The sequence below is a fragment of the Coregonus clupeaformis genome, chromosome 40 (genome assembly GCF_020615455.1).
Source record: "Coregonus clupeaformis isolate EN_2021a chromosome 40, ASM2061545v1, whole genome shotgun sequence".
Classification (NCBI taxonomy): Eukaryota; Metazoa; Chordata; class Actinopteri; order Salmoniformes; family Salmonidae; genus Coregonus; species Coregonus clupeaformis.
Window position 1 is genome coordinate 35,020,147 of NC_059231.1, and position 27,227 is coordinate 35,047,373.

The window sequence follows — 27,227 nt, forward strand, 5'->3', positions numbered from 1 at the left end:
TAATATATGCCACATTGTTTATTTCAAAACATACATTTATATTTACTTTGTACAGTCTTTTGTAGTCATGTTACACAAAAAATCAAATCATTAAAATATTGTACACATTTTCTATTAGTTCAACGGTTGTTAGCTCTTGTTAAATTAACAAAGGTGATACAATACATTCTCGTTTAACAATGATCCACATTCTAACAATGTCAACGGTTATTCATCTCATTTGTAATGTACAGCTTCTTTTTCTTTACCATCCCACTGGGCACAGATGTCAATTCAACGTCTTCCATGTTGTTTCCACGTAACTTCAATGAAATAACGTTGAACCAACATGGAAGACGTTGAATTGACATCTGTGCCCAGTGGGATGATTCCTTTAATACAATATGGAATACAATACAGTAGGCCTAACAACAATCTCCCATAGACAGACAATATTATACACGTGTAGATCAGTGTCCATTGAACAATGAGAAATAAGCTTTTGTAATTGAACACAGTCATCTTGTTTTCTACCTGAAAGCCCATTGGTTCCGTAAAAGAGAGCTTATGGGATGCAAGAGTGCACGATTGTTCCTCTCTCTCATTGCTTATCTGGCTGCCTGATGCACTTTCTCTTTAATTGGAATTTCAGTTAATTTCCCAAAATGACTTAATTGACTGAAAGAGTCACTCCAACTGTCACTGGGGTCTTCTTAGCAGTTTGAGTCCTTCACCCCCACTGGGAGGTAGCCATCTTTGTTTGGTACCCCTACTGGCTCCATGCCTCCCTCGCCCTTGGGGGCGAAGGTGGCCAGCATCCTCTCCTGTTCTCTCTTGGTTTTGGGTAGGTCGTTAGAGGGCTGGAGGAGGATGTGAATGCGCTGCAGAGAAAATGAGAAAAATGAATAAAGCATTACGGACTGAGTAGATTGAGATAATGTTAGTAATGTTGTGTATCATAGTGGAATGAAACAATGGTCATAAAAACACTGGACTGAGAAACATAAGGTTACTTGCTTAACCCCAGTTTTCTGATAATATGGGTGAGACATCTAACTACTCCAGAATAAGTTGTACACAGACAGGTAGCGTGGCGATTGAGTGAGCCCCTTCCCTCATAATAAAGAGTCACTCCGCTGCCCTCTGATCACTCTCGAACGTGACAAACTTCCTCACACGCTTGCGAGTAGGGGAATGTGGTGAGATGTCACACTCATAATATTAGAGAACTGGGGTTACACAAGTAACCTTAAGCTCTCTTTAAATTATTTGAGTCGACATCTCACTGTGGGATATGTCCAGCTTCTGTATCGCACATGCTCTCTGAAGCCAGGCAGTCTCAACATCAACCCTCAGAGGCCCCGACACCGTGGACAGTATGCGCTAATGAAGGCGCAGTGACGTCTAGTCGGTAGAACCTCAAAAGTATGAGGGGATGCCCAACAAGCCACATCGCAAATCTCCTGCAAGGAGATTCCCTTGAACAGTGCCCAAGAGGTGACCATACCTCTGGTGGTGTGAGCCATTAGGCCCTCCAGAGGCTGTAACCCCTTGCTATTATAGGCCAATATAATAGCACCCACAATCCAATGAGACAACCGTTGATGAGAGGGGCCTCACCATGCAGGGAGGCGCCCAAGACACAAAGAGTTGGTCGCTCTTGCGCTAAGCTCTCGTCCTATCCAAGTATATGCGCAACACGCATACTGGACAGAAACAGTGTAGCCGCTCCTCTTCCATAAAAAGGAGGGTGGAAAGGCACAAGCTCCAAGGCGAAACAATTGTAATTGTTGCCAACCTTGGGCATAAAAGCGGGTTTGGGCAACAAGGTGACCCTGGAAAAGCCCCGGGCAAACTGCAGGAACGAATTGTAAACTAACAGTTCATGTAGCTCACTCACTCGCTTTTGCGGACATAAGGGCAACCAGTAAAGCGGTCTTAAAGGGAAGATATTTAATCTCCACGCTTTCCAGCGGCTCAAAAGGCTGCTGTGAAACAGCCTCAAGCACAATAGACAAATTCCATGACGAGGCTTGGGAACAGGACGTAAGCAACAGGCTCCCTTCATGAAACAACATGACAGGGGATGTTTTCCTACCGTGTTTTTGTGGAAGCCTATATGACAGGCCGAGATAGTGTCTAGATAGACCTTAACAGTGGTGAAAGCCTTCCCTCTGTCCAAAAGGTCCTGCAAGAAGCATAAAACCTTGGATACAGAGCATTGGTAAGGAATTATCTGTTTTTGGTCACACCACTTCTCAAAAACCAACCACTTATTTCCATACAGTGGGCATGTAGAAGGGGCCCTAGCACTCTGGATCTTCTCAATGACGAGGCAAGACTGCCGCATCCAGATTTAACTTCTCATGGACCAGGCCCAGAGGGCCATGGCTTCTGAGTGAGGGTGAAAAATCTTCTGTTCGCTTGGGTCAGCAGGTCCCTGCGTAACAAGAGTTGACAAGGCTTGTTGTATAGCAGGAGAGTGATCTCTGCTATCCAGAGCTTGCCTTGCCATCGCGGGGCTACCAAGATGAGGGATAATCCTTCTTCCCTCACTCTGGCCAGAGTGGGGAGTATGAGGCTGAGGGGAGGAAAAGTGTAAAGCAACACCCACTGTGTCTCCTGCAGGGCGTGTGTTCTTGCAACACAAAGAGATCCATGGACGCTTGACCGTATCTTGCCCAGATCTGTCACCACTTGGGGAAAGAGTCTCCCTTAGATGGGGATTCCCTCTGGACAATAAGTCCGCTTCTACATTCAGTACGCCCGGGACATGAGTCGTGCGTAGGGACAGTAGGTGTGCTCTGCTCCACAGAATAATCCAGACGAATATTCTGTGTAAGCACATGGAGCGAGTGCCACCCTGGTGGTTGATATACGACACTACAGTCATATTGTCTGTTCTGTGCAGGCAGGATTCTTACTGTATGTGAAAATAAGCATCCTGCAGGTCGACTGAGGTGAACCAGTCGCCTTGATGAGACAGCTCATGAAAAAAATGTATGCACTCACTAACTGTAAGTCGCTCTGGATAAGAGCGTCTGCTAAATGACTAAAATGTAAAATTTAACATAAGCATACGGAACATGAACTTCGTCAGATAGCTGTTGAGGACACTAAGTCTAAAATGTGGCAAACCCCTCCTTTTTCAGGAACCAGGAAGGACCCGGCGTAAAAACTGAGGTGGCTCTCTGCCGCTGGTATCGCCTTGACAGCCCATTTGCTTAATAGAGAGAAGACTTCCTGCTCTAGTATGCGTGCAAAGTCACCAGTCGCTACTGATTCCAAAATTCCATTGGAAATGGGTGGTCTCAGAGCAAACTGCAGTCTGTACCCCTTCGTCACTGTGGACCGGATCCAGGGCTGGACTGCTCATGGGCGCCAGTTCCCTGCTCTGCTGGCGAGTCCCCCACAGGTCAATAGACTCTCGCTCACCAGTGGTGCCAGTCCAGCATTCCCTCTGGTGGCGATGTAGAGTCATTTTCGTGTCCTTGGCATGATGCCTGGATACATCAGAAACTTTTTGAATTGAAAAGGCCAGTGTTGACACACTGGAACATGGGGACAGTGCTTGGTGGTTACTGACAATTAGTTTTCCTGTCCCGGCTGCTTGAACTAGAGCCAAGGGGAGAGCCGTGGCATGGAAGGCACTCTGGGGTAGAGTGGATTCCCTACGTCTTCCTTGAGAGAAAAAACATTCAACAGTTGCTGCACAAAGGGAAGGGTTTTAGGAGCACAGATGTGCCTCTCCCCCTCTGTGCTCTACACGAGAAGAGGCAGGCCAGAACACAGAGTGAACTGTTTGTATTTGTATTTATTACGGATCCCCATTAGCTGGGGTCCGGCAAAATGAAGGCAGTTATACAGTGGGGAAAAAAAGTATTTAGTCAGCGACCAATTGTGCAAGTTCTCCCACTTAAAAAGATGAGAGAGGCCTGTAATTTTCATCATAGGTACACGTCAACTATGACAGAGAAATTGAGAAAATAAAATCCAGAAAATCACATTGTAGGATTTTTTACGAATTTATTTGCAAATTATGGTGGAAAATAAGTATTTGGTCACCAACAAACAAGCAAGATTTCTGGCTCTCAAAGACCTGTAACTTCTTCTTTAAGAGGCTCCTCTGTCCTCCACTCGTTCCCTATATTAATGGCACCTGTTTGAACTTGTTATCAGTATAAAAGACACCTGTCCACAACCTCAAACAGTCACACTCCAAACTCCACTATGGCCAAGACCAAAGAGCTGTCAAAGGACACCAGAAACAAAATTGTAGACCTGCACCAGGCTGGGAAGACTGAATCTGCAATAGGTAAGCAGCTTGGTTTGAATAAATCAACTGTGGGAGCAATTATTAGGAAATGGAAGACATACAAGACCACTGATAATCTCCCTCGATCTGGGGCTCCACGCAAGATCTCACCCCGTGGGGTCAAAATGATCACAAGAACAGTGAGCAAATATCCCAGAACCACACGGGGGGACTTAGTGAATGACCTGCAGAGAGCTGGTACCAAAGTAATAAAGCCTACCATCAGTAACACACTACGCCGCCAGGGACTCAAATCCTGCAGTGAAGACGTGTCCCCCTGCTTAAGCCAGTACATGTCCAGGCCCGTCTGAAGTTTGCTAGAGTGCATTTGGATGATCCAGAAGAGGATTGGGAGAATGTCATATGGTCAGATGAAACCAAAATATAACTTTTTGATAAAAACTCAACTCGTCGTGTTTGGAGGACAAAGAATGCTGAGTTGCATCCAAATAACACCATACCTACTGTGAAGCATGGGGGTGGAAACATCATGCTTTGGGGCTGTTTTTCTGCAAAGGGACCAGGACGACTGATCCGTGTAAAGGAAAGAATGAATGGGGCCATGTATCGTGAGATTTTGAGTGAAAACCTCCTTCCATCAGCAAGGGCATTGAAGATGAAACGTGGCTGGGTCTTTCAGCATGACAATGATCCCAAACACACTGCCCGGGCAACGAAGGAGTGGCTTCGTAAGAAGCATTTCAAGGTCCTGGAGTGGCCTAGCCAGTCTCCAGATCTCAACCCCATAGAAAATCTTTGGAGGGAGTTGAAAGTCCGTGTTGCCCAGCGACAGCCCCAAAACATCACTGCTCTAGAGGAGATCTGCATGGAGGAATGGGCCAAAATACCATTAACAGTGTGTGAAAACCTTGTGAAGACTTACAGAAAACGTTTGACCTGTGTCATTGCCAACAAAGGGGATATAACAAAGTATTAAGAAACTTTTGTTATTGACCAAATACTTATTTTCCACCATAATTTGCAAATAAATTCATTAATAATCCTACAATGGGATTTTCTGGATTTTTTTTTCTCATTTTGTCTGTCATAGTTGACGTGTACCTATGATGAAAATTACAGGCTCTCTCATCTTTTTAAGTGGGAGAACTTGCACAATTGGTGGCTGACTAAATACTTTTTTTCCCCACTGTACATTACAAAATTCACAACATACTAAGTGTGTGTCCTCTACCACATATCTACAACACAAAATCCATGTTATCATGTGTGTATGCATGTATTCGTGCCTATGTTTGTGGTGCTTCACAGTCCCCCCTGTTCCATAAGTTGTATTTGTATCTGTTTTTAAAATCTGATTCTACTGCTTGCATCAGTTACCTGATGTGGAATAGAGTTCCATGTAGTCATGGCTCTATGTAGTACAGTGTGCCTCCCATAGTCTGTCTAGACTTGGGGACTGTGAAGAGACCTCTGGTGGCATGTCTTGTGGGGTATGCATGGGTGTCTGAGCTGTGTGATAGTAATTTAAACAGACAGCTCGGTGCTTTCAACATGTCAATACCTCTCACAAATACAAGTAGTGATGAAGTAAATCTCTCCTCTACTTTGAGCCAGGAGAGATTGACATGCATATTATTAATGTTTGCGCTCTGTGTACATCCAAGGGCCAGCCGTACTGCCCTGTTCTGAGCCAACTGCAATTTTCCTAAGTCCCTCTTTGTGGCACCTGACCACACGACTGAACAGTACTCCAGGTGTGTCAAAACTAGAGCCTGTAGGACCTGCCTTGTTGATAGTGCTGTTAAGAAGGCAGAGCAGCGCTTTATTATGGACAGACTTCTCCCCATCTTAGCTACTGTTGTATCAATATGTTTTGACCATGACAGTTTACAATCCAAGGTTACTCCAAGCAGTTTAGTCACCTCAACTTGCTCAATTTCCACATTATTTATTACAAGATTTAGTTGAGGTTTAGGGTTTAGTGAATGATTTGTCCCAAATACAATGCTTTTGGTTTTTGAAATATTTAGAACTAATTTATTCACCCATTCTGAATCTAACTGCAGCTCTTTGTTAAGTGTTGCAGTCATTTCAGTTGCTGTAGTAGCTGACGTGTATAGTCGAGTCATCCACGTACATACACACAAGCATGTCGTTAGTAAAGATTGAAAAAATAAGGGGCCTAGACAGCTGCCCTGGGGAATTCCTGATTCTACCTGCATTATGTTGGAGAAGCTTCCATTAAAGAACACCCTCTGTGTTCTGTTAGACAGGTAACTCTTTATCCACAATATAGCAGGGGGTGTAAAGCCATAACACACGTTTTTTCCACTAGCATACTATGATTGATAAAGTCAAAAGCCGCACTGTTCTTGTTATCATCAATTTCTCTCAGCCAAACATCAGTCATTTGTATAAGTGCTGTGCTTGTTGAATGTCCTTCCCTGTAAGCGTGCTGAAAATCTGTTGTCAATTTGTTTACTGTAAATTAGCATTGTATCTGGTCAAACACAATTTTCCCCAAAACTTTACCACGGGTTGGTAACAGGCTGATTGGTCGGCTATTTGAGCCAGTAAAGGGGGCTTTACTAGTCTTAGGTAGCGGAATGACTTTTGCTTCCCTCCAGGCCAGAGGGCACACACTTTCTAGTAGGCTTAAATTGTAGATATGGCAAATAGGAGTGGCAAAATCGTCCGCTATTATCCTCAGTAGTTTTCCATCCAAGTTGTCAGACCCATGATCACATGATTTCTCAATTTGCAGTATGATTGCCAAATCTGTTGCGCAGCCAGACTTAATTGCCATTTCTTTTGCCTCATCCCTCTCAACGATACAATTTTGGCTGCCCCTCTCTGCCGCAGGGGGCGTACCCCTAGGTCGGGCACCCCTTCTTCCACACAGAAAGACCTCGCTGCAGCTGCAACAAAGGACTGTTTTCCCCACTGTTGGCCCGTTAGGGAATTCAAACTGTTGGGTCGATGCCCGCTGCATTGCTGGGGGCTTCCCGCGGAAAGCCCTGGTGCCAGAGAATTGCCCTTTCCCTGCAACGAAGCCTTGGCTTGTGTAGGGGTAGGCCGGTAGCCACGATTCCCGGGTCTACGGGCAGACAGAAGTTGAAGGCTTTGCCCTCCTTCTTTCGAAGTTCGCACTTCTGCCGCATGGAGGTCAGAGCCGGCCCAAACAGTTCCATCTGCTCAACATGAGCGTAAAGGAAATCTGCTTTCTCCCTGTCCAACAGGCTGGACAGGTTGAGCCACAAAGCTCTCTCCCTTACCACTGCAATGCTTATGGCACGGCTGCAGCCTTGAACGGCACCCCTGAAGGCTCGGAGGTTGAGATCTGTGACAACACAGATCTCATCCCAAAGGTCTGGGTTAGGCTTGCCAATCAATATGAGATTGTGCATCTCCAACATCAAATTGGCCTGGTAAGCCAGTAGTAGGAATGTAACATTCAACACCCATACAGAACATGTGGAAGACACATAGACCTTTTGCTAGATAGATGCGGAGAAGCGGTCTGTCTTACCAGGGAGAGAAGTGCCCGTCATTAACAAGGCACTGGGATGGAGGAGGTTGGCCAGTGATGGCTCGACCACCAGTCAAGGGCCAGCTCCACCATGTCCTCGACATTCATGTTGACATAAAGTCAGCTTTGAACCTTGCCAGACAAAGGTTTATTCCAATTGCATTTGGCTTCCGCCACACAAACTGAGATAGCTGGGAGAAGTTGTTTGCCTGGGATGGTGCGAGAGGAGAGTTACCCCCCACGGGTTCGGCCAACTCAATACTGCCCGTTTGCAGACGTAAATGAATGAATATCATCCGCCATTGATGCCCTGCTAAGGGCGAAAGAGGGCCGAGCGGCTTGCTTCTCCTCATCCTCTTCCTCCTCAGCTGCCTGGAGGAGGTCGGTCATACCCTCGCAATCGTCGGGGAAGCCATCCATGACGTCGGCCCATGAGGGCTGGGTCTGCGAGGCAGTCTCCCCGCTCGAGTTAAGAGTGGGAGACGAACCACGTTGGGCTGCTTTGCGCATTCTCCGGCTGAGTGTGTTAACCGCATAACTCCACAATGGATGCTTGGCCGGGGGTTGTCGAACGCAGCTTCCGCGTGTTCGATACTGTGGGGATCTATTTTCTTACAACTAGATGTGATGCCTAGCTTAGAAAGAATACATTAATGATTAAACATAATAGGTTTGTGCTGTACTGATATAGATTGTTTAACATAACAAGCTGTGATTAATGTGAGGAACCGTTAGGGGGTAGGCTGAGATAGACTTGTGTCTCACACACAAACAATGCCTCTTTGTTAAACCGCTCAAGGACATGTGTACTGCAACAGAAACAACTAACACCTGGCAACAGTGAAGCGCCAAGGGGCTGGGACCAGCCTGAGCGCCAACGATAGGTTGGGTAAGTTTAAACCACACCCAGCCTCTATTCTGACAGGCCCAGCAGGGAGCGGGAACTATCTCTGTCAGAGTATTTAAATAAGAACTTATAACAATAGCTCAGTTCTCTGTCTGCCCTGCGTGGTGTTTCAGTGGGCCCGTATATACGAACATCATATTTACCATTCAAGTGTTTGCATTAATTAAAATACTAGTCTATTTTAGAAGACGTGTATTGACCTCTTTTTGTTCCTATACCAGATTTGAATTGATGCAATTTAACAATAGCCAGGCAGACGACACACAGGGAGTGTATGTCCTTGCCCGAAATGTACACCCTCCATAGGCACAGGTGTGCTGGTGCTGGGGCCTTGCTTGGTACCCCCTGGGGAGAACAAAGTAATATGTAACCAACGTTCGCCACTTGGGCTAGTAGCCTAGTTAGTTAGCATAGTGCTAGCCAGAGAAGCTGATCCTATAACAATGTGAACGCAGCTAGAATTCGCTACATGGGCTAGTTGCCTAGCTAGTTAGCACAAAGTTAGCCAAAGGAAGCTAGCACTGTGTGGTCTTGCGACGAACAAAAGCATGGCTCTCGACCAATAAGCAATCTAGTCAACGCCGGTGGAGGGTTGAATTAAACGACAGCGCGAACTAGAAATTCTACCCTTCGATGCAGAAAAGCTAGTCAGTAGTATAGCTAATCTGGAAACTAAGCTAGCTAAGTCTCCACAGCTAGCCTTGTGACGCTAGCTACAACTGGAGACGAAGGAAGAAAATCAGTGAAGCAAATTCTTACCCGAAATTTGAAAATGTTCCTTTTGGTAGTCACCCAACACAAAAGACGAGAGCTGTTAACCCTGCGCTCTGCGATGTAACCTTCAGTGTTGCCAACTCCTCAGTATGGAAAGTAGCTATTGGCTGTCCTAAAAGTTGCTAGAAGTCACTAAATGACGTCATCACCTAATTTGCATAATTGGCCATGTGCATGTAATTGTGATGGACGCTGTAGGAGAGAGGAATAACGTTGTGGTAGAGACAAAAGGTGAGTAAAAAACACCCTACATTTATATCCCGCCCTGATTGTAAGCCAGGGCAGGAACAGACAGCGGCGGCTTCCCGCATGCGCAATTCATTTGCAGTCTGGACGCGGAGGGGTGAACATCTCCTGCTCTGACAGCAGCTGGGAGGGACTGCTGCGCGAGGACTGGGCCGCCTGTGAGTGCTTTGGGACGGGGGTGGGGCCCGGGTGGGGCCCACGGCAGCACCCGCTGCTCGTTGAGAAGAGTAAGAACGATATATGCTTTCACGTCAGTCTCCAAAAGTCATCAATAACACCATAAAAAGTCGCTAGATTTGTCACTAGTCGCTTTTTTGAAAATGTGTCGCTAGAGGGGTCTGAATACTCGCTAAATATAGCGACAAAGTCGCTAAGTTGGCAACACTGGTAACGTTAACAGCACAACTGTGATCAGTTAAACAGGAAAACAGATCAAGTCGGGCGAGTGGCTCTATAGTATGAGTGGAGGGACTCCCTAATTCGCCACTCGACCTGTCTGTCTTCGAGCTACTTAGGATATTCTGGTGAATCCCACAGTGAGATGTCGAAACGAATAATTGAAAGATAACTATTATTAATAATGTGTTTTATATTGGTGTCTAATTTACAAAAAGCAGAAATTATTCACATACAGTAACGCATCCAACCAAACATTCATAAAACCAATGATTTCAGATTCAGTTAACAGAAAAAATGGGCTTTTGGTCTACAATACTTCTCTAATGTTACTATATTCTGTCACACATCATTCATTTAAAAAAAAAAATGTGTCATTTAGCAGACGCTCTTATCCAGAGTGCATACATTTTTGTTTTCATTCCCCTCCATTGCTCTCAAAACCTACACTAATATATACACACACACACACATACAGTGGGGAGAACAAGTATTTGATACACTGCCGATTTTGCAGGTTTTCCTACTTACAAAGCATGTAGAGGTCTGTAATTTTTATCATAGGTACACTTCAACTGTGAGAGACGGAATCTAAAACAAAAATCCAGAAAACCACATTGTATGATTTTTAAGTAATTAATTTGCATTTTATTGCATGACATAAGTATTTGATCACCTACCAACCAGTAAGAAAATTGTAGACCTGCACAAGGCTGGGATGGGCTACAGAACAATAGGCAAGCAGCTTGGTGAGAAGGCAACAACTGTTGGCACAATTATTAGAAAATGGAAGAAGTTCAAGATGACGGTCAATCGCCCTCGGTCTGGGGCTCCATGCAAGATCTCACCTCGTGGGGCATCAATGATCATGAGGAAGGTGAGGGATCAGCACAGAACTACACGGCAGGACCTGGTCAATGACCTGAAGAGAGCTGGGACCACAGTCTCAAAGAAAACCATTAGTAACACACTACACCGTCATGGATTAAAATCCTGCAGCGCACGCAAGGTCCCCCTGCTCAAGCCAGCGCATGTCCAGGCCCATCTGAAGTTTGCCAATGACCATCTGGATGATCCAGAGGAGGAATGGGAGAAGGTCATGTGGTCTGATGAGACAAAAATTGAGCTTTTTGGTCTAAACTCCACTCGCCGTGTTTGGAGGAAGAAGAAGGATGAGTACAACCCCAAGAACACCATCCCAACCGTGAAGCATGGAGGTGGAAACATCATTCTTTGGGGATGCATTTCTGCAAAGGGGACAGGACGACTGCACCGTATTGAGGGGAGGATGGATGGGGCCATGTATCGCGAGATCTTGGCCAACAACCTCCTTCCCTCAGTAAGAGCATTGAAGATGGGTCGTGGCTGGGTCTTCCAGCATGACAACGACCCCAAACACACAGCCAGGGCAACTAAGGAGTGGCTCCGTAAGAAGCATCTCAAGGTCCTGGAGTGGCCTAGCCAGTCTCCAGACCTGAACCCAATATAAAATCTTTGGAGGGAGCTGAAAGTCCGTATTGCCCAGCCACAGCCCCGAAACCTGAAGGATCTGGAGAAGGTCTGTATGGAGGAGTGGGCCAAAATCCCTGCTGCAGTGTGTGCAAACCTGGTCAAGACCTACAGGAAACGTATGATCTCTGTAATTGCAAACAAAGGTTTCTGTACCAAATATTAAGTTCTGCTTTTCTGATGTATCAAATACTTATGTCATGCAATAAAATGCTAATTAATTACTTTAAAATCATACAATGTGATTTTCTGGATTTTTGTTTTAGATTCCGTCTCTCACAGTTGAAGTGTACCTATGATAAAAATTACAGACCTCTACATGCTTTGTAAGTAGGAAAACCTGCAAAATCGGCAGTGTATCAAATACTTGTTCTCCCCACTGTACATACATACATACATACACACACACACAAAAGTATGTGGACACCACTTCAAATTATTGGATTCAGCTATTTCAGCCACACCCATGCAATCTCCATACACAAACATTGCCAGTAGAATGGCATTACTGAAGAGCTCCACGACTTTCAGCGTGGCACCAAGTCAGTTCGAGCTGCCCCGGTCAACTGTACGCGCTGGAGCAACAACGGCTCAGCCGCGAAGTGGTAGGCAACACAAGCTCACAGAACGGGACCGCCGAGTGCTGAAGCGTCTGTCCTCGGTTGCAACACTCACTACCGAGTTCCAAACTGCCTCTGGAAGCAACGTCAGCACAAGAACTGTTTGTTAGCAGCTTCATGAAATGGTTTCTATGGCAGAGCAGCCGCACACAAGCATCGGCTGGAGTGGTGTAAAGCTCACCGCCATTGGACTCTGGAGCAGTGGAAATGCGTTCTCTGGAGGGATGAATCATGCTTCATCATCTGGCAGTCCGACGGACGAATCTGGGTTTGGCGGATGCCAGGAGAACGCTACCTGCCCCAATGTATAGTGCCAACTGTAAAGTTTGGTGGAGGAGGAATAATGGTCTGGTGCTGTTTTTCATGGTTCGGGCTAGGCCCCTTATTTCCAGTGAAGGGAAATCTTCACACTACAGCATACATTCTGTGCTTCCAACTTTGTGGCAACAGTTTGGGGAAGGCCCTTTCCTGTTTCAGCAAGACAATCAATCAAATGTATTTATAAAGCCCCACAAAGTGCTATACAGAAAGTGCTATACAATGCCCCCACGCACAAAACAAGGTCCATACAGAAATGGTTTGTCGAGATCTGTGTGGAAGAACTTGACTGGCCTGCACAGAGCCCTGACCTCAACCCCATCGAACACCTTTGGAATGAATTGGAACGCCAACTGGGAGCCAGGCCTAATTGCCCAATCTCACTAATGCTCTTGTGGCTGAATGGAAGCAAGTACCCGCAGCAATGTTCCAACGTCTATTGGAAAGCCTTCCCAGAATAGTGGAGGCTGTTAAAGCAGCAAAGGGGGGACCAACTCCATATTAATGCCCATGATTCTGGAATGAGATGTTCGACGAGCAGGTGTCCACATACTTTTTTAATTTTATTTTTGTACCCCCCTTTTCTCCCCAATTTCGTGATATCCAATTGGTAGTTGTATCAAGAGGAAATGTTCAGTAAGCAAAGGAACCTAAATTCACCTCTCTGAGTGTTCCTTCTGTGGTGGCGAGTTTGTAGATAATCCAGAGAGGGATGCAGACCATGGAGGCAAGAGCCAGGAGCCAGCCTATCACATAGCCCCACCAGGGGTACACATACTCATTGTTGTACTTCAGAGGGGTGTACTTGATGAGGGAGAATGCAAAGGTGGCCTAGAGAAAACAAAAGTATTTGCAGTCAATTTAGCAGTGGGCCTTGACTGGGGCCGTCAATGTTTACAACTGTAACTGGAGTTTTTCCAGATCATGTGATCTGTCTAGGGCACAGATTTTTCCTGGTCAGGAAACAAATATTTTCCCTAACGAATTGCATTTTATACTGTATACGAGAGTTTAAATGGGTTTGTAGGTCACTCACAATGCATGTGGCTGGGGTGACATACAGCCAGCAGTATTTAATGTAAGGTCCTGGACGGTAGCCAATCATGTCTTCAATGTTATCATAGAAGCGGTCGACACCTGGAACAACATACAACAGAGAGACAGGCTAACCATGCTGGGTTTGGTCATAACAAGAGCTGTGGACATAAATGTCAACAATTGGGACTATGAAGCAGTCTCTGAACAGTACTATCAAAGGTCAGGAATATACAGCGCATTTGGAAAGTATTCAGACCCCTTGACTTTCACATTTTGTTACGTTACAGCCTTCTTCTAAAATGGATTACACTTTTTTTCTCTCTCTCTCATCAATCTACACACAATACCCTATAATGACAAAGCAAAAACAGGTTTGTCAAATGTTTTGTAAATTATAAAATAAAAAAACATAAATATCACATTTACATAAGTATTCAGGCCCTTTACTCAGTACTTTGTTGAAGCACCTTTGCCAGCTATTACAGCCTCTGGTCTTCTTGGGTATGATGCTACAAGCTTGGCATACCTGTATTTGGGGAGTTTCTCCCATTCTTCTCTGCAGATCCTCTCAAGCTCTGTCAGGTTGGATGGGGAGCGTCGCTGCACAGCTATTTTCAGGTCTCTCCAGTGATGTTAGATCGGATTCAAGTCCGGGCTCTGACTGGGCCACTCACAGACATTCAGAGACTTGTCCCGAAGCCACTCCTGCATTGTCTTGGCTGTGTGCTTAGGGTTGTTTTCCTGTTGGAAAGTGAACCTTCGCCCCAGTCTGAGGTCCTGAGCAGGTTTTCCTGGAGCAGGTTTTCATCAAGGATCTCTCTGTACTTTGCTCCGTTCATCTTTCCTTCGATCCTGACTGGTCTTCCAGTCCCTGCCGCTGAAAAACATCTCCACAGCATGATGCTGCCACCACCATGCTTCACCGTAGGGATGGTGCCAGTTTTCCTCCAGACGTGACGCTGCAGATATTTTTTGGTACCCTTCCCCAGATCTGTGCTCCGACACAATCCTGTCTCGGAGCTCTACGGACAATTCCTTCGACCTCATGGCTTGGTTTTTGTTCTTACATACACTGTCAACTGTGGGACTGTATATAGACAGGTGTGTGCCTTTCCAAATCATGCCCACTCAATTGAATTTACCACAGGTGGACTCCAATCAAGTTGCAGAAACATCTCAAGGATTATCAATGGAAACAGGATGCACCTGAGCTCAATTTCTAGTCTCATAGCAAAGGGTCTGAATACTTATGTAAATAAGGTATTTATTTATTTTATTTTTTATAAATTAACAAACATTTCAAAAAAACAGTTTTTGTGGAAAAGGTGAAGTGGTCTGAATACTTTCCGAATGCACTGTACTCTGGCATAAACTCCAGATTAAACCAATGACAGTTCTGTCTTTGGGGGATTGATATGGTGTAAAGATCTTTTGAAGGTTCCATCAGGTTATTATTTTATTGGATTCTAACTTACCATAGACCCATGCGATGGAGACCGTCTCAAAGATGGCCATGAAGAGAAGACACATGCCACTAGCAGCATAGTAGTCCATCAGCTGGAACACATACATCCCACCCTGAAGAGAGACAAGAAAACAACTCAAAAGCCTGCAGTGACAACCCACCTGGCATACATACAGTGGGGAGAACAAGTATTTGATACACTGCCGATTTCAGGTTTTCCTACTTACAAAGCATGTAGAGGTCTGTAATTTTTATCATAGGTACACTAACTGTGAGAGACGGAATCTAAAACTAAAATCCAGAAAATCACAATGTATGATTTTTAAGTAATTCATTTGCATTTTATTGCATGACATAAGTATTTGATCACCTACCAACCAGTAAGATTTCCGGCTCTCACAGACCTGTTAGTTTTTCTTTAAGAAGCCCTCCTGTTCTCCACTCATTACCTGTATTAACTGCACCTGTTTGAACTCGTTACCTGTATAAAAGACACCTGTCCAAACATTCAATCAAACAGACTCCAACCTCTCCACAATGGCCAAGACCAGAGAGCTGTGTAAGGACATCAGGGATAAAATTGTAGACCTGCACAAGGCTGGGATGGGCTAAAGGACAATAGGCAAGCAGCTTGGTGAGAAGGCAACAACTGTTGGCGCAATTATTAGAAAATGGAAGAAGTTCAAGATGACGGTCAATCACCCTCGGTCTGGGGCTCCATGCAAGATCTCACCTCGTGGGGCATCAATGATCATGAGGAAGGTGAGGGATCAGCCCAGAACTACACAGCAGGACCTGGTCAATGACCTGAAGAGAGCTGGGACCACAGTCTCAAAGAAAACCATTAGTAACACACTACGCCGTCATGGATTAAAATCCTGCAGCGCACGCAAGGTCCCCCTGCTCAAGCCAGCGCATGTCCAGGCCCGTCTGAAGTTTGCCAATGACCATCTGGATGATCCAGAGGAGGAATGGGAGAAGGTCATGTGGTCTGATGAGACAAAAATTGAGCTTTTGGTCTAAACTCCACTCGCCGTGTTTGGAGGAAGAAGAAGGATGAGTACAACCCCAAGAACACCATCCCAACCGTGAAGCATGGAGGTGGAAACATCATTCTTTGGGGATGCTTTTCTGCAAAGGGGACAGGACGACTGCACCGTATTGAGGGGAGGATGGATGGGGCCGTGTATCGCGAGATCTTGGCCAACAACCTCCTTCCCTCAGTAAGAGCATTGAAGATGGGTCGTGGCTGGGTCTTCCAGCATGACAACGACCCCAAACACACAGCCAGGGCAACTAAGGAGTGGCTCCGTAAGAAGCATCTCAAGGTCCTGGAGTGGCCTAGCCAGTCTCCAGACCTGAACCCAATATAAAATCTTTGGAGGGAGCTGAAAGTCCGTATTGCCCAGCCACAGCCCCGAAACCTGAAGGATCTGGAGAAGGTCTGTATGGAGGAGTGGGCCAAAATCCCTGCTGCAGTGTGTGCAAACCTGGTCAAGACCTACAGGAAACGTATGATCTCTGTAATTGCAAACAAAGGTTTCTGTACCAAATACTTATATCATGCAATACAATGCTAATTAATTACTTAAAAATCATAGAATGTGATTTTCTGGATTTTTACAGACCTCTACATGCTTTGTAAGTAGGAAAACCTGCAAAATCGGCAGTGTATCAAATACTTCTTCTCCCCACTGTACACTCTATATACAAAATTATTCGGCTATTTACAATTTACATTTTAGCAGATGCTCTTATCCAGAGCGACTTACAGTTAGTGAGTGCATACATTTTCATACTGGCCCCCTGTGGGAAACGAACCCACAACCCTGGCGTTACAAGCGCCATGCTCCATGCTCTACCAACTGAGATACAGGGGACTATTTCAGCCACACCCATTGCTGACAGGTGTATAAAATCAAGCACACGACCATGCAATCTCCATAGACAAACATTGGCAGTGGAATGGCCTTACTAAAGAGCTCAGTGACTTTCAACATGGCACAGTCATGAGATGCCACCTTTCCAACAAGTTAGTTCATCAAATTTCTGCCCTGCTAGAGATGCCCCGATCAACTGTAAGTGCTGTTATTGTGAAGTGGAAATGTCTAGGAGCAATAACGGCTCAGCTGCGAAGTGGTAGGCCACACAAGCTGACAGAACAGGACTGCCGAATGCTGAAGTGCGTAGCGCGTAAAAATCGTCTGTCCTCGGTTGCAACACTCACTACCGAATTCCAAACTGCCTCTGGAAACAATGTCAGCACAAGAACTGTTTGTCGGGAGCTTCATGAAATGGGTTTCCATGGCTGAACAGCCGCACACAAGCCTAAGTTCACCAAGCGCAATGCCAAGTGTCGGCTGGAGTGGTGTAAAGCTCGCCGCCATTGGACTCTGGAGCAGTGGAAACAAGTTATCTGGAATGATGAATCACGCTTCACCATCTGGCAGTCCGACGGACGAATCTGGGTTTGGCCGATGCCAGGAGAACGCTACCTGCTCCCAATGCATAGTGTCAACTGTAAAGTTTGGTGGAGGAGGCATAATGGTCTGAGGCTGTTTTTCATGGTTCGAGTGAAGGGAAATCTTAACACTATAACATACAATGACATTCTAGACGATTCTGCCTTCCAACTTTGTGGCAACAGTTTGAGGAAGGCCCTTTCCTGTTTCAGCATGACAATGCCCCCTGTGCACAAAGTGAGGTCCATACAGAAATGGTTTGTCGAGATCGGTGTGGAAGAACTTGCCTGGCCTGCACAGAGCCCTGACCTCAACCCCATCAAACACCTTTGGGATGAATTGGAACGACGAAGGCAAACCAGGCCTAATCCCCCAACATCAGTGCCCGACCTCAGTAATGCTCTTGTGGCTGAATGGAAGCAAGTCCCCGCAGCAATGTTCCACCATCTAGTGGAAAGCCTACCCAGATGATTGGAGGCTGTTATAGCAGCAAAGGGGGGACCAACTCCATATTAATGCCCATGATTTTGGAATGAGATGTTCGACGAGAAGGTGTCCACATACTTTTCTGTTGTTTTATTTACCCCCTTTTTCTCCCCAATTTCGTGATATCCAATTGGTAGTTACGATCTTGTCTCAACGCTGCAACTCCCCAACGGGCTCGGGAGAGGCGAAGGTAGAGTCATGCGTCCTCCGAAACATGACCTGCCAAGCTGCGCTGATTCTTAACATCGGCTCGCTTAACCCGTAAGCCAGCCACACCAATGTGTCGGATGAAACACCGCTCAACAGACGATCAAAGTCAGCTTGCAGGCGCCAGGCCCACCACACAGGAGTCATTAGAGTGCAATGAGCCAAGGAAATCCCCCCTGGCCAAACCCTCCCCTAACCAGGACAACGCTGGGTCAATTGTGCGCCGCCCTATGGGACATCCGGTCAAGGCCGGCTGTGACACAGCCTGGGATCGAACCCCCAGGCAGTAGTGACGCCTCAACACTGCGATGCAGTGCCTTAGACCGTTGCACCACTCGGGAGGCCCCTGGTGTCCACATACTTTTGGTCATGTAGTGTATAAATGAATGTGTTACGCTGTCCTGAACCACAGTAACAAGGTTGTTAGCCACTCTGAAGTGGTTTCTATCCACAAAATGAAAATGTCCTAGCTAATAAATCAAATCTAAATATAGATATTTTTTGTTTACTTTGAATGAGATCTCGACCAGCCACCTGGTAAGTTAGACTTTATGTCTGTCTGCATATTACAGCTAAAGAACACAATGAAATAGCCCTTGAGGGTTTATCCCCAACCCAGTCCCCAGGCAGGTTTGTCCCCCTAACTAACCCATGAGGGTTAATTCCAAATGTGATGCCTACCTCCATCAGCATGACCAGGCCCATGAGGAAGGAGATGAAGGCCACTAAAGCCAGAAAGAGCTCCCTGCGGTTCTTACGACGGAACACCTCGGGGTACATGTCCACCATGGCCGTTGTCAAGCTCTCTACACACACAAACTGGAGAGAAAGGGAGAGGTATTTTAACAAATCTCAGTTATAGGCATGTTTGGTAACATAAATAGTGAGCATCTTTGATATCATGTTAGGCTAGGAATGTTTGGTTACATAGTGATGCTCTCGGATCTCCTCTCAGTTCCCGTTGTACAGAAATGGTCCATTCTATCCTTAACCGGGTCCATTTGCTTGACAGTATGTTCATAAACATTGTAAATTACTTAAGAGGCCTTACTTGACTGTCCAACCCTAGCAGGATGATCATGATAAAGAAGAAGATGGCCCATAGTGAAGAAAACGGCATCATAGCCACAGCACGAGGGTACGCAATGAAGGCCAGACCAGGACCTAATGAAGAGAAAACAGGGAATCATATATAATAGCGAAATAAAAAGCGAAATAACATTATACTTGCATTTGAACAAATTATTGAAGTTAACACACACACACACACACACACTCACCAGACTCTGCTACCTCTGAGATGGGGACATCCTGTTCATAAGCCATGAAACCCAGGATGGAGAAAATGGCAAAGCCTGCCACAAAGCTTGTCCCACTGTTCAGGAAGCACAGGGCCAGGCAGTCTCTGCAATACAAGACACCAAAAATATGAAGATTTAAGGAGAGTTTAATTAACAGAAGCTTAATTAACAGTGTGTGTGAGTGATTGCATGTTTGGTAAGTGTGTTTAATGCATCTTTAGCGTACTTGTAGCAGTTGTTGTTGTACTTGTTGTAACTCCCCAATGCTATGAGGGAGCCTAGACAGATGGCATAGGAGAAGAAGATCTGGGTGCCTGCATCCATCCATACCTGTCATACAGAGAGAGGTGGGGGGTACACAAACAGAGGACAGTCAAGCAACTACTGTAGAAGAAAATTGACTAATAAATACAAAGGTGTGTCATCTAGGGATGCTATTGGATCATGCCTAAGCTCATGAATAAATACAAACCTCCTTTTAAAAAGTAATCGAGAGTCACCTGTTTTTGTTTTGGCAGGTTTCCTGACTGTGGGCCAACATTTATTTTAAAAAATGTTTACATCTGTCCCAAATGCTTGAAAACGTACAACACACGATGCACGTGGATAAATAAAACACACCTCTAGTCATGTGTGTTTTGAGAATGTGAGACTTAAAGAGCAGCCTCATGTGGAGTACCACATCACATGCTTGTTTTTCCTTTCTCTTCCTCTCTGTCCCTAATGAGTTCACCTAATCAGTGGACCAGTGACACTGCAGAGGTGAATTGTCAACCAGTCAGTTAAACGTCTTGTGGTCTAAACATTGATTAACGATCCCCACCTCTCAATCACCAACCAGACATTGAAGATCTGAGGTGAGATTGGGGGCAACAAAAGGCCCTGGGATGATGATGCAATCAAAATATCTGCCCCCCGCTAGGGTGTGGATGGGTGGGTTTCGAGAAAGGGCAGGCGAAAGCTGTGGTGTCAATGCCATCAATCCCACTGGTTCAAACCCCCCTGCAGACAAACACAATTGGTTTTGGTACTGAGTTTGCCAAACTCTAAATCTATGGCATCAGACATGTTGCGGCCCACCAGTGAGTTCCAATTCCCAAATTTCCCAGCCCACCATGTGGAGAACAGCACTTTGATGCTGAACCTGAAAAGACCGGGCTTTGGTCCAGACCAGGCTAAGCCAGTTGAGGGCTGAGCCCTGAGACTCTGAGGGGGAGTCTAGCAGCCGGAGGGTCCTGGAGGTCAGTGTTTACCTTCACTGCAGTGTCCTGCCCCTCCGTGCAACCCCACCACTCACAGCCTGCTACAGACTTTTTCATGGAACACAGATGGACTGAGCAAAAAATAGCATTCCAGCTAGCAGGGAACCCTGGGATATCTACACCCACACCTGGAGGACCTTCACCTAAGGAACTTCAAATTCCCCAGTCTGGGAAGACTTTGGGTAATATTGAGATAACTATTACAGAGAATTTATTTGAAATCATGCCAGTCCCAAACATAATTATGTTCTGATAGTCAAGTCACCGTAAAATGCTGAAAGTAGACTGTTTGTTTGCTATTCTGAGTATAAAATGTAATTTCAGCCAGGCATACCATTGCTTCCACAACAATAAGCTACCTGATGCGAGTGTGAGTGTGTGGTTCAGTCAACAGGGTTTATATTATGTAACAGCATGGGCCAGGGGTTATTATTGTTGTTGTGGTACATACCTGAGGGTCTGCTAGTCTTGACAGGTCAGGGTATAGGTAGAACTTGATCCCTAGGTCCGCTCCAGGTAAAGTGACTCCTCGAATCAGCAGAACTATCAGCATCAGGTAGGGGAAGGTAGCTGTGAAGTACACCACCTATAGATTGGATGGAATCATATTGAAAAGTTCGGTGATCCAACAGATCAGGCTCATGTTCATTAAGGGAAAACACGTTTTATTTTATTCATTGGAAGAAATTAGTGTTTCTTATTGAACAAGTCCAGGTAGTCCCTCTTTGTTTCACCCTGCTTCTTCTGTGTAACTCTTTACACTCGTACCCGTATACAGGTTCAAAATAGAAGATTTGGACACTGATAAGCGCCTAAATTGGAACGCAGTGGCTGTACAGTAACATGCTATACATTACGTCAGAGCTCAAGGTCTCCGCTTTACAGCCCAGTATTGGTTTTGACTGAAAGCGGTTCAAAACCACGCGGGACAAGAAGTTGCCCCCATCCCTCCTACTAGTTGGGCAACTTTTGCAACTTTTTTGTTGTCTGAGTGAGAATTTTTTTTTTTGTTGTCTGAGGGAAATGCTGTAAATTAAGAGGACTCGACGTATTTCGAAAGATGAGACGTTAGAGATTAGAATAAATACCGCTTTGATGTCATACAAGCAAGCCAATCACCCATTAGTCCAAATGTGCACTTCACATTTCCATATCATAAAACCCATGTAATATACATTGTTAACGTTTATGATCACTATGCTTGATGTACAGTTACAAGACAATATGGCGTCTTACCATGGGTTGTTCTGAACAGAATGAGCTGGTTTGTCACATGGTGAAGAAATGTGAAGGGGAACACGCATTTGAATGCACTCGTCATTCTATTCTATGCACACGAAAATTACAATCTGCTTCTTCGAATTGCCTTGTAAGATGAACATGACCCTGATCTGTTACTTAGCTAGCCATGTTGGCAATAGACACTCTTTCAAATGACGCCCACCTGACCAGATTGCGATTTATAATGGACAATTTTTGGAATGCGTAAACAACAGTAATTGTGTAAAAGGCGGGGATGCAGGGCTGTGTTCATTTCACATTACATTTTAGTCATTGAGCAGACACTCTTATATAGAGCGACTTACAGTAGTGAGTGCAAACATTTTCATATTTGTTTGTACTGGTCCCCCGTGGGAATAGAACCCACAACCCTGGTGCCACAGGAGGCTGCTGAGGGGAGGACAGCTCATAATAAATGGCCAGAACGGAGCAAATGGAATGGCATTAAACACATGGAAACCATGTGTTTGATATCATTCCACTGATTCCACTCCAGCCATTACCACGAGCCCGTCCTCCCCAATTAAGGTGCCACCAACGTCAAGTGCCATGCTCTACCAACTGAGCCACACGAGAGTTCCAAAGAAAACTACAAGTCTGCTTGATCTAGTTCCTCAACGGCACAGCAAGGTGAGCTCAAAAAAGCACCTTATAGTAGAAAACTCTTCTTTGAGTCATAAAAGTGTATTGCAATTACATAGGAACTGTGCACACTTTGGAGAGTTGTGTGGCCACTTGGAGACACCAGTTAGACCTATCACTCAAAACCTTGTATTTTTTTTGTTGCACCTACCCCAAATCACCATGAATATTCTTATGTTACTGTATGTATCCAGAGTATTTTCATATTTCGTTATCAACAAATGTGGCGAAAAGTACAGTAAATGCACATAAAATCAACAGTGTAATGTTTGGATTCAGTCTCGTGTCAGATTAACTGTTTTGTTATCAGCTTTAGTCTAATAATTTTCCCATAATCCCCAAACTGTTCCCTTTTGATTGCTACCATGGTTATGCATATACTTTTCATATTTCTTCAGTAAGAAACATTTCAATTTAGCCCTATCAATATAGGCCAATTCACATGAGTGTAAGGGGTTAATGCCTAATGAACATGACCCTGGTGAAGCAAACGAAGACAGGAAGAATTGAAAGAAACAAGCCCACCTTCCCAGTGGATTTGACCCCTTTCCAGATGCAGAAGTAACACATGACCCAGGCGATGGCCAGACAGAGGGCCAGGTCCCAGTTCAGAGAGCCCATGTGGTCGATGCCGGACGACAGCCTCAAGGCTCTTCTCCTGAATAAACACATAACACAGGGGGTCAGAACGAAATCACAATGGACGAAGTGCAGTAACAATTCTAGTTTAGATATTCCGATTTTAAGGACCCTCAGCTACTCCAAATAAGGTTAAAATATCATAAAAGCTTTAAGACTTCAGGGTCCGGTTTCCCGGACACAGATTAAGCGTAGTCCTGGACAAAAATCTTATTTCAATGGAGATGTGTTGAATAACAAAGAGAGGTGCGTTTTATTTTTAAAAAATTATATAATTTTTTTTGGAGTAGATCAGCTTTAATATTGCAGATAGATTGTAACTTCCAACAATGTAATTGCTTTGAATACTTACTCCCAGAATTCAATGACGGGGGATGTGGAGTTTTCAGGCAGGGTGTAGTTGACAGAATAGTTCCTCCTCTGAAACTCCACGCAATTTTCTTAGATAAAAAAAAAGTACATTTTGCATCATTACCACCATAATCACCGACTAGTGTTAAAGCAGTAATATGGAGTGCCAACATACATTTTATTGGAATTCAAATCTTTTTTTATTTGTAATATCGCTCCATACAGCAAAGCCACTTTAAAACATAGTTAACCTTTCCATTATTATTGTTGTCTCACTTGTATTCCAGGTGTTGTTGCAGGAGGACCAAGGGAGTTCCCAGGAGAAGGAGAAAGACAGGTAGAAGATTCCCCACGCCAGGACCACGATGTAGTAGGAGTTCAGCAGAGCCACGATGATCTGGGTGCCATAGCCAAGACCTGGAGCAAGGACAGGGAGGAATGAATAGAAAGTAAATCAAAAGTCCCACTTTGTAGTAAGTGTCACTAAAACCAGGTAAAAACATGTTAGTAACTATGTAATTACAATATAAGTACATATTGTTTATTGCATAGTACATAGAATAGTGATACATGAAAAAGTGTAAAAAGATCGGACGCAAACCCTTATTGTATGGCATAACTTTATTTACAGTATAATGCCTAAAAGGAAGATATACTCCCATAAGAAAGAGCAGGTTACCCTCAAACAGTGGACTGATCTTCCTCCAGCAGGTGATGCCTCCCTCGCTGGTGTACTGGCCCAGAGCAGTCTCCAGGAAGAACACAGGTATGCCACAGGTGAACAGGAAGATCAGGTAGGGGATGAGAAATGCACCTGGGGGACGGGAAATGGAGAGAGTCATACAAAGAATATACAATGAGTGTACAAAAAACATTAGGAACACCTGCTCTTTCCATGACAGACTGACCAGGTGAATCCAGGTAAAAGCTATGATCCCTTATTGATGTCACCTGTTAAATCCATTTCAAATCAGTGTAGATGAAAGGGAGGAGACAGGTTAAAGAAGGATTTTTAAGCCTCAAGACAATTGAGACATGGATTGTGTGTGTGCCATTCAGAGGGTGAATGAGCAAGACAAAAGATTCAAGTGCCTTTGAACGGGGTATGATAGTAGGTGCCAGGCACCCCGGTTTGAGTGTGTCAAGAACTGCAACGCTGCTGGGTTTCCTGTGTGTATCAAGAATGGTCCACCACCCAAAGGACATCCAGCCAATGGCAGGCCAGTGGTCGAAAACGGGACATTGATGAAAGAGAACAAAAGGAGGCTGACACGAATTGTGCAGAGTAACAGACGGGCTACAGTTAGTCAACTGACAGTCAAGTACAACAGTGGTGCCCAAAGACCCATAAAAGAATGCACAACTCATCGTACCTTGACACGAATGGGGTATGGCAGCTGACGACATTACAGAGTTCCACTTCTTTCAGCAAAAAAACAAGAAACTGTGGTTCCAGTGGGCTAAAGAACGAAAACACTGGATACTGGAGAATTGTAAAAGCATTGCCTGGTCTGATTAATCCCCGTTCCTGCCATTTCACACTGATGGGAGGACTAGAGTATGGAGAAAACCACGAGTACATGCATCCATCATGCCGCGTATCAACATTGATGGTGTGGGGTGTGTTTTCATGGCACACATTGGGTCCCTTGATAAAAGTGCCGCAACATTTAAATGCCACAGGATATCTGAACATCATTGCCATTTAGGTGCATCCCTTCATGGCAACAGTGTATCCATCTGCAAATAGATTTTTTCAGCAAGATAATGCCCCATGCCACAAGGCTAGGATTGTCAAGGAATGAATTACCTCTTGTAGACACTATAATAAGGTGTTTCATCCATAGGGTTTCAATGATTACAATTTCAGTCTGTGATTAATCTCAATCAATGTCAACATATTTTATTTTCAAGCTGAGTTAATGACGCAGTCTGTCGACTTTTGACGTCAGCCGATCTGAAGATGTTTAGAGTGCTTGGATGGATGGATTTCCGGAACATGGCAAACGCTGCAGGGGCAACTGCTTGACCACAGGCTATTTAGGACAGAGGGGAAACAACAGCTGTGACATTCTCTGACCCCTAACCTCTGATCCCATACACCCCACAGAGAGAAATGTCTGATGTAGCACCACCTACATAAGCATTTCCCTAAACCCATGGCCTGATCTAAATAGGCCGGAGTCCCAATTACACCCAACACTGTTTTTATAGCTAGGCCTCTGAAATTGAAACTGAAATTGAAATAGCCATTTGCAATCGGTCGGTGGAGATGCACAGTTGAGGCTCTTTGCTCCACTAGGAGCTAAAATGAATAAGTCAAGAAAATCATTTGCAAACTATTATTTTCAATTAAGAACAAATCCGTATTTAAAATATTGACCTGTCAAAACACATCAATACATGCTTGCCTTTGTGACTCAAAATTAAATGTCTGTGACCTCCTCTGGGCTCATCCTTTAGAACTCACCTCCTCCGTTCTTGTAACAGAGGTAAGGAAAGCGCCACATGTTCCCCAGGCCGATGATGGATCCCATCACAGACAGGATGAACTCCAGTTTGTTGCTCCATTGGCCCCTCTCCTGCATCTTCTCCTCTGACTGGGGCTGAGGGACAGGGACCAGGTCCTTCAGCCTGCTGCTGTTCTTGCCATTTGAGAGGCCTGCTTTAACTATTTCAAGCAATAAAAACAGAATGAGTTTGGCTGTTTTCAAGTCAAGTAGCTACATGTAGTGATGCATTACGTAATGCATATACACATGTATTTATTTTAAAAGTAAAGTAACATGTAAGCAGCCTGGGTACCCGTCTGTTCGCGTTATTATTCCACTCCATGTCATGTTTGCCGAGGAGTGGAAAGTTAGCAAAACAGGTTCTAGATTTCAGGGTAACATGTAAGTACATGTCAAGTACATTGATACCGCACATTGATACCGCGCAATATTATCTTTTGTCTAATGACTCCTCAAAAAAAGGTTGTGGCTCTCTTAAAATGCCATCTGAAGACCTTAATTAATGTACTCAAAAACAGGCAGAGATTTACACAATCAAGTTCAGGCCTACCTTAAATTGATTAACATGTTGCATCATGAATGGGTGGGAGTGGCAACAGCCCTCAGACAGCATGCATACAGAATTGATTAGTTCTTTACAAATATTTTACATTGAAATCTGGGGAAATAGCCCAGGATGATTCCACACTAAACCTTAGATCTCACATCATTAAAATATGCCCAGAGCTGAAGTCATCTTACAACTTATTTGAAACAAAATCAAAAAGCCTTAGAAAGACATGATGTACCATGTTCTACAACAATGTCTTAGAATTCAAAAATTAGTCAAGTACGTACCATTCATTGGTTGGGGTGTCTCAAGTCTCAGGGTTGGCTCTCTGTCAGTGAATATTGATCTGTACTGTTCACATTTTAGTATTTAACATGAGGGGCGAATAGGGGGTGGGATGTTGTAATCCTAAATTTAGGCTCAGCCTCCAATCCACTCTCTGCCCATATGACCACTCCCCTCCCCACTTAGGTACT

General features: G+C 44.8%; 1 protein-coding gene across 2 annotated transcripts; it reads right to left on the reverse strand.

Moving 5' to 3' along the window:
- On the reverse strand, nt 1-27,135 carry LOC121554975 (sodium- and chloride-dependent GABA transporter 2-like). 2 transcript variants are annotated; one of them, XM_041868715.2, is made up of 15 exons: nt 27,039-27,135; nt 26,159-26,359; nt 24,368-24,502; nt 23,965-24,105; nt 23,690-23,777; nt 23,224-23,356; nt 21,227-21,361; nt 19,740-19,843; nt 19,493-19,617; nt 19,264-19,376; nt 18,894-19,031; nt 15,068-15,170; nt 13,591-13,691; nt 13,215-13,385; nt 1-860 (listed from the first exon to the last, which is right to left on the reverse strand). In XM_041868715.2, the coding sequence occupies exons 1-15, from the start codon at nt 27,043-27,045 to the stop codon at nt 693-695; spliced, it is 1,863 nt and encodes a 620-aa protein (XP_041724649.1). In that variant the 5' UTR covers nt 27,046-27,135; the 3' UTR covers nt 1-692. The 2 variants fall into 2 exon arrangements, with proteins under 2 accessions (XP_041724649.1, XP_041724650.1); XM_041868716.2 differs by lacking the exons at nt 13,215-13,385; nt 13,591-13,691 and having other exon boundaries at nt 733-860.
- Between the last annotated feature and the right edge of the window lie 92 nt (nt 27,136-27,227).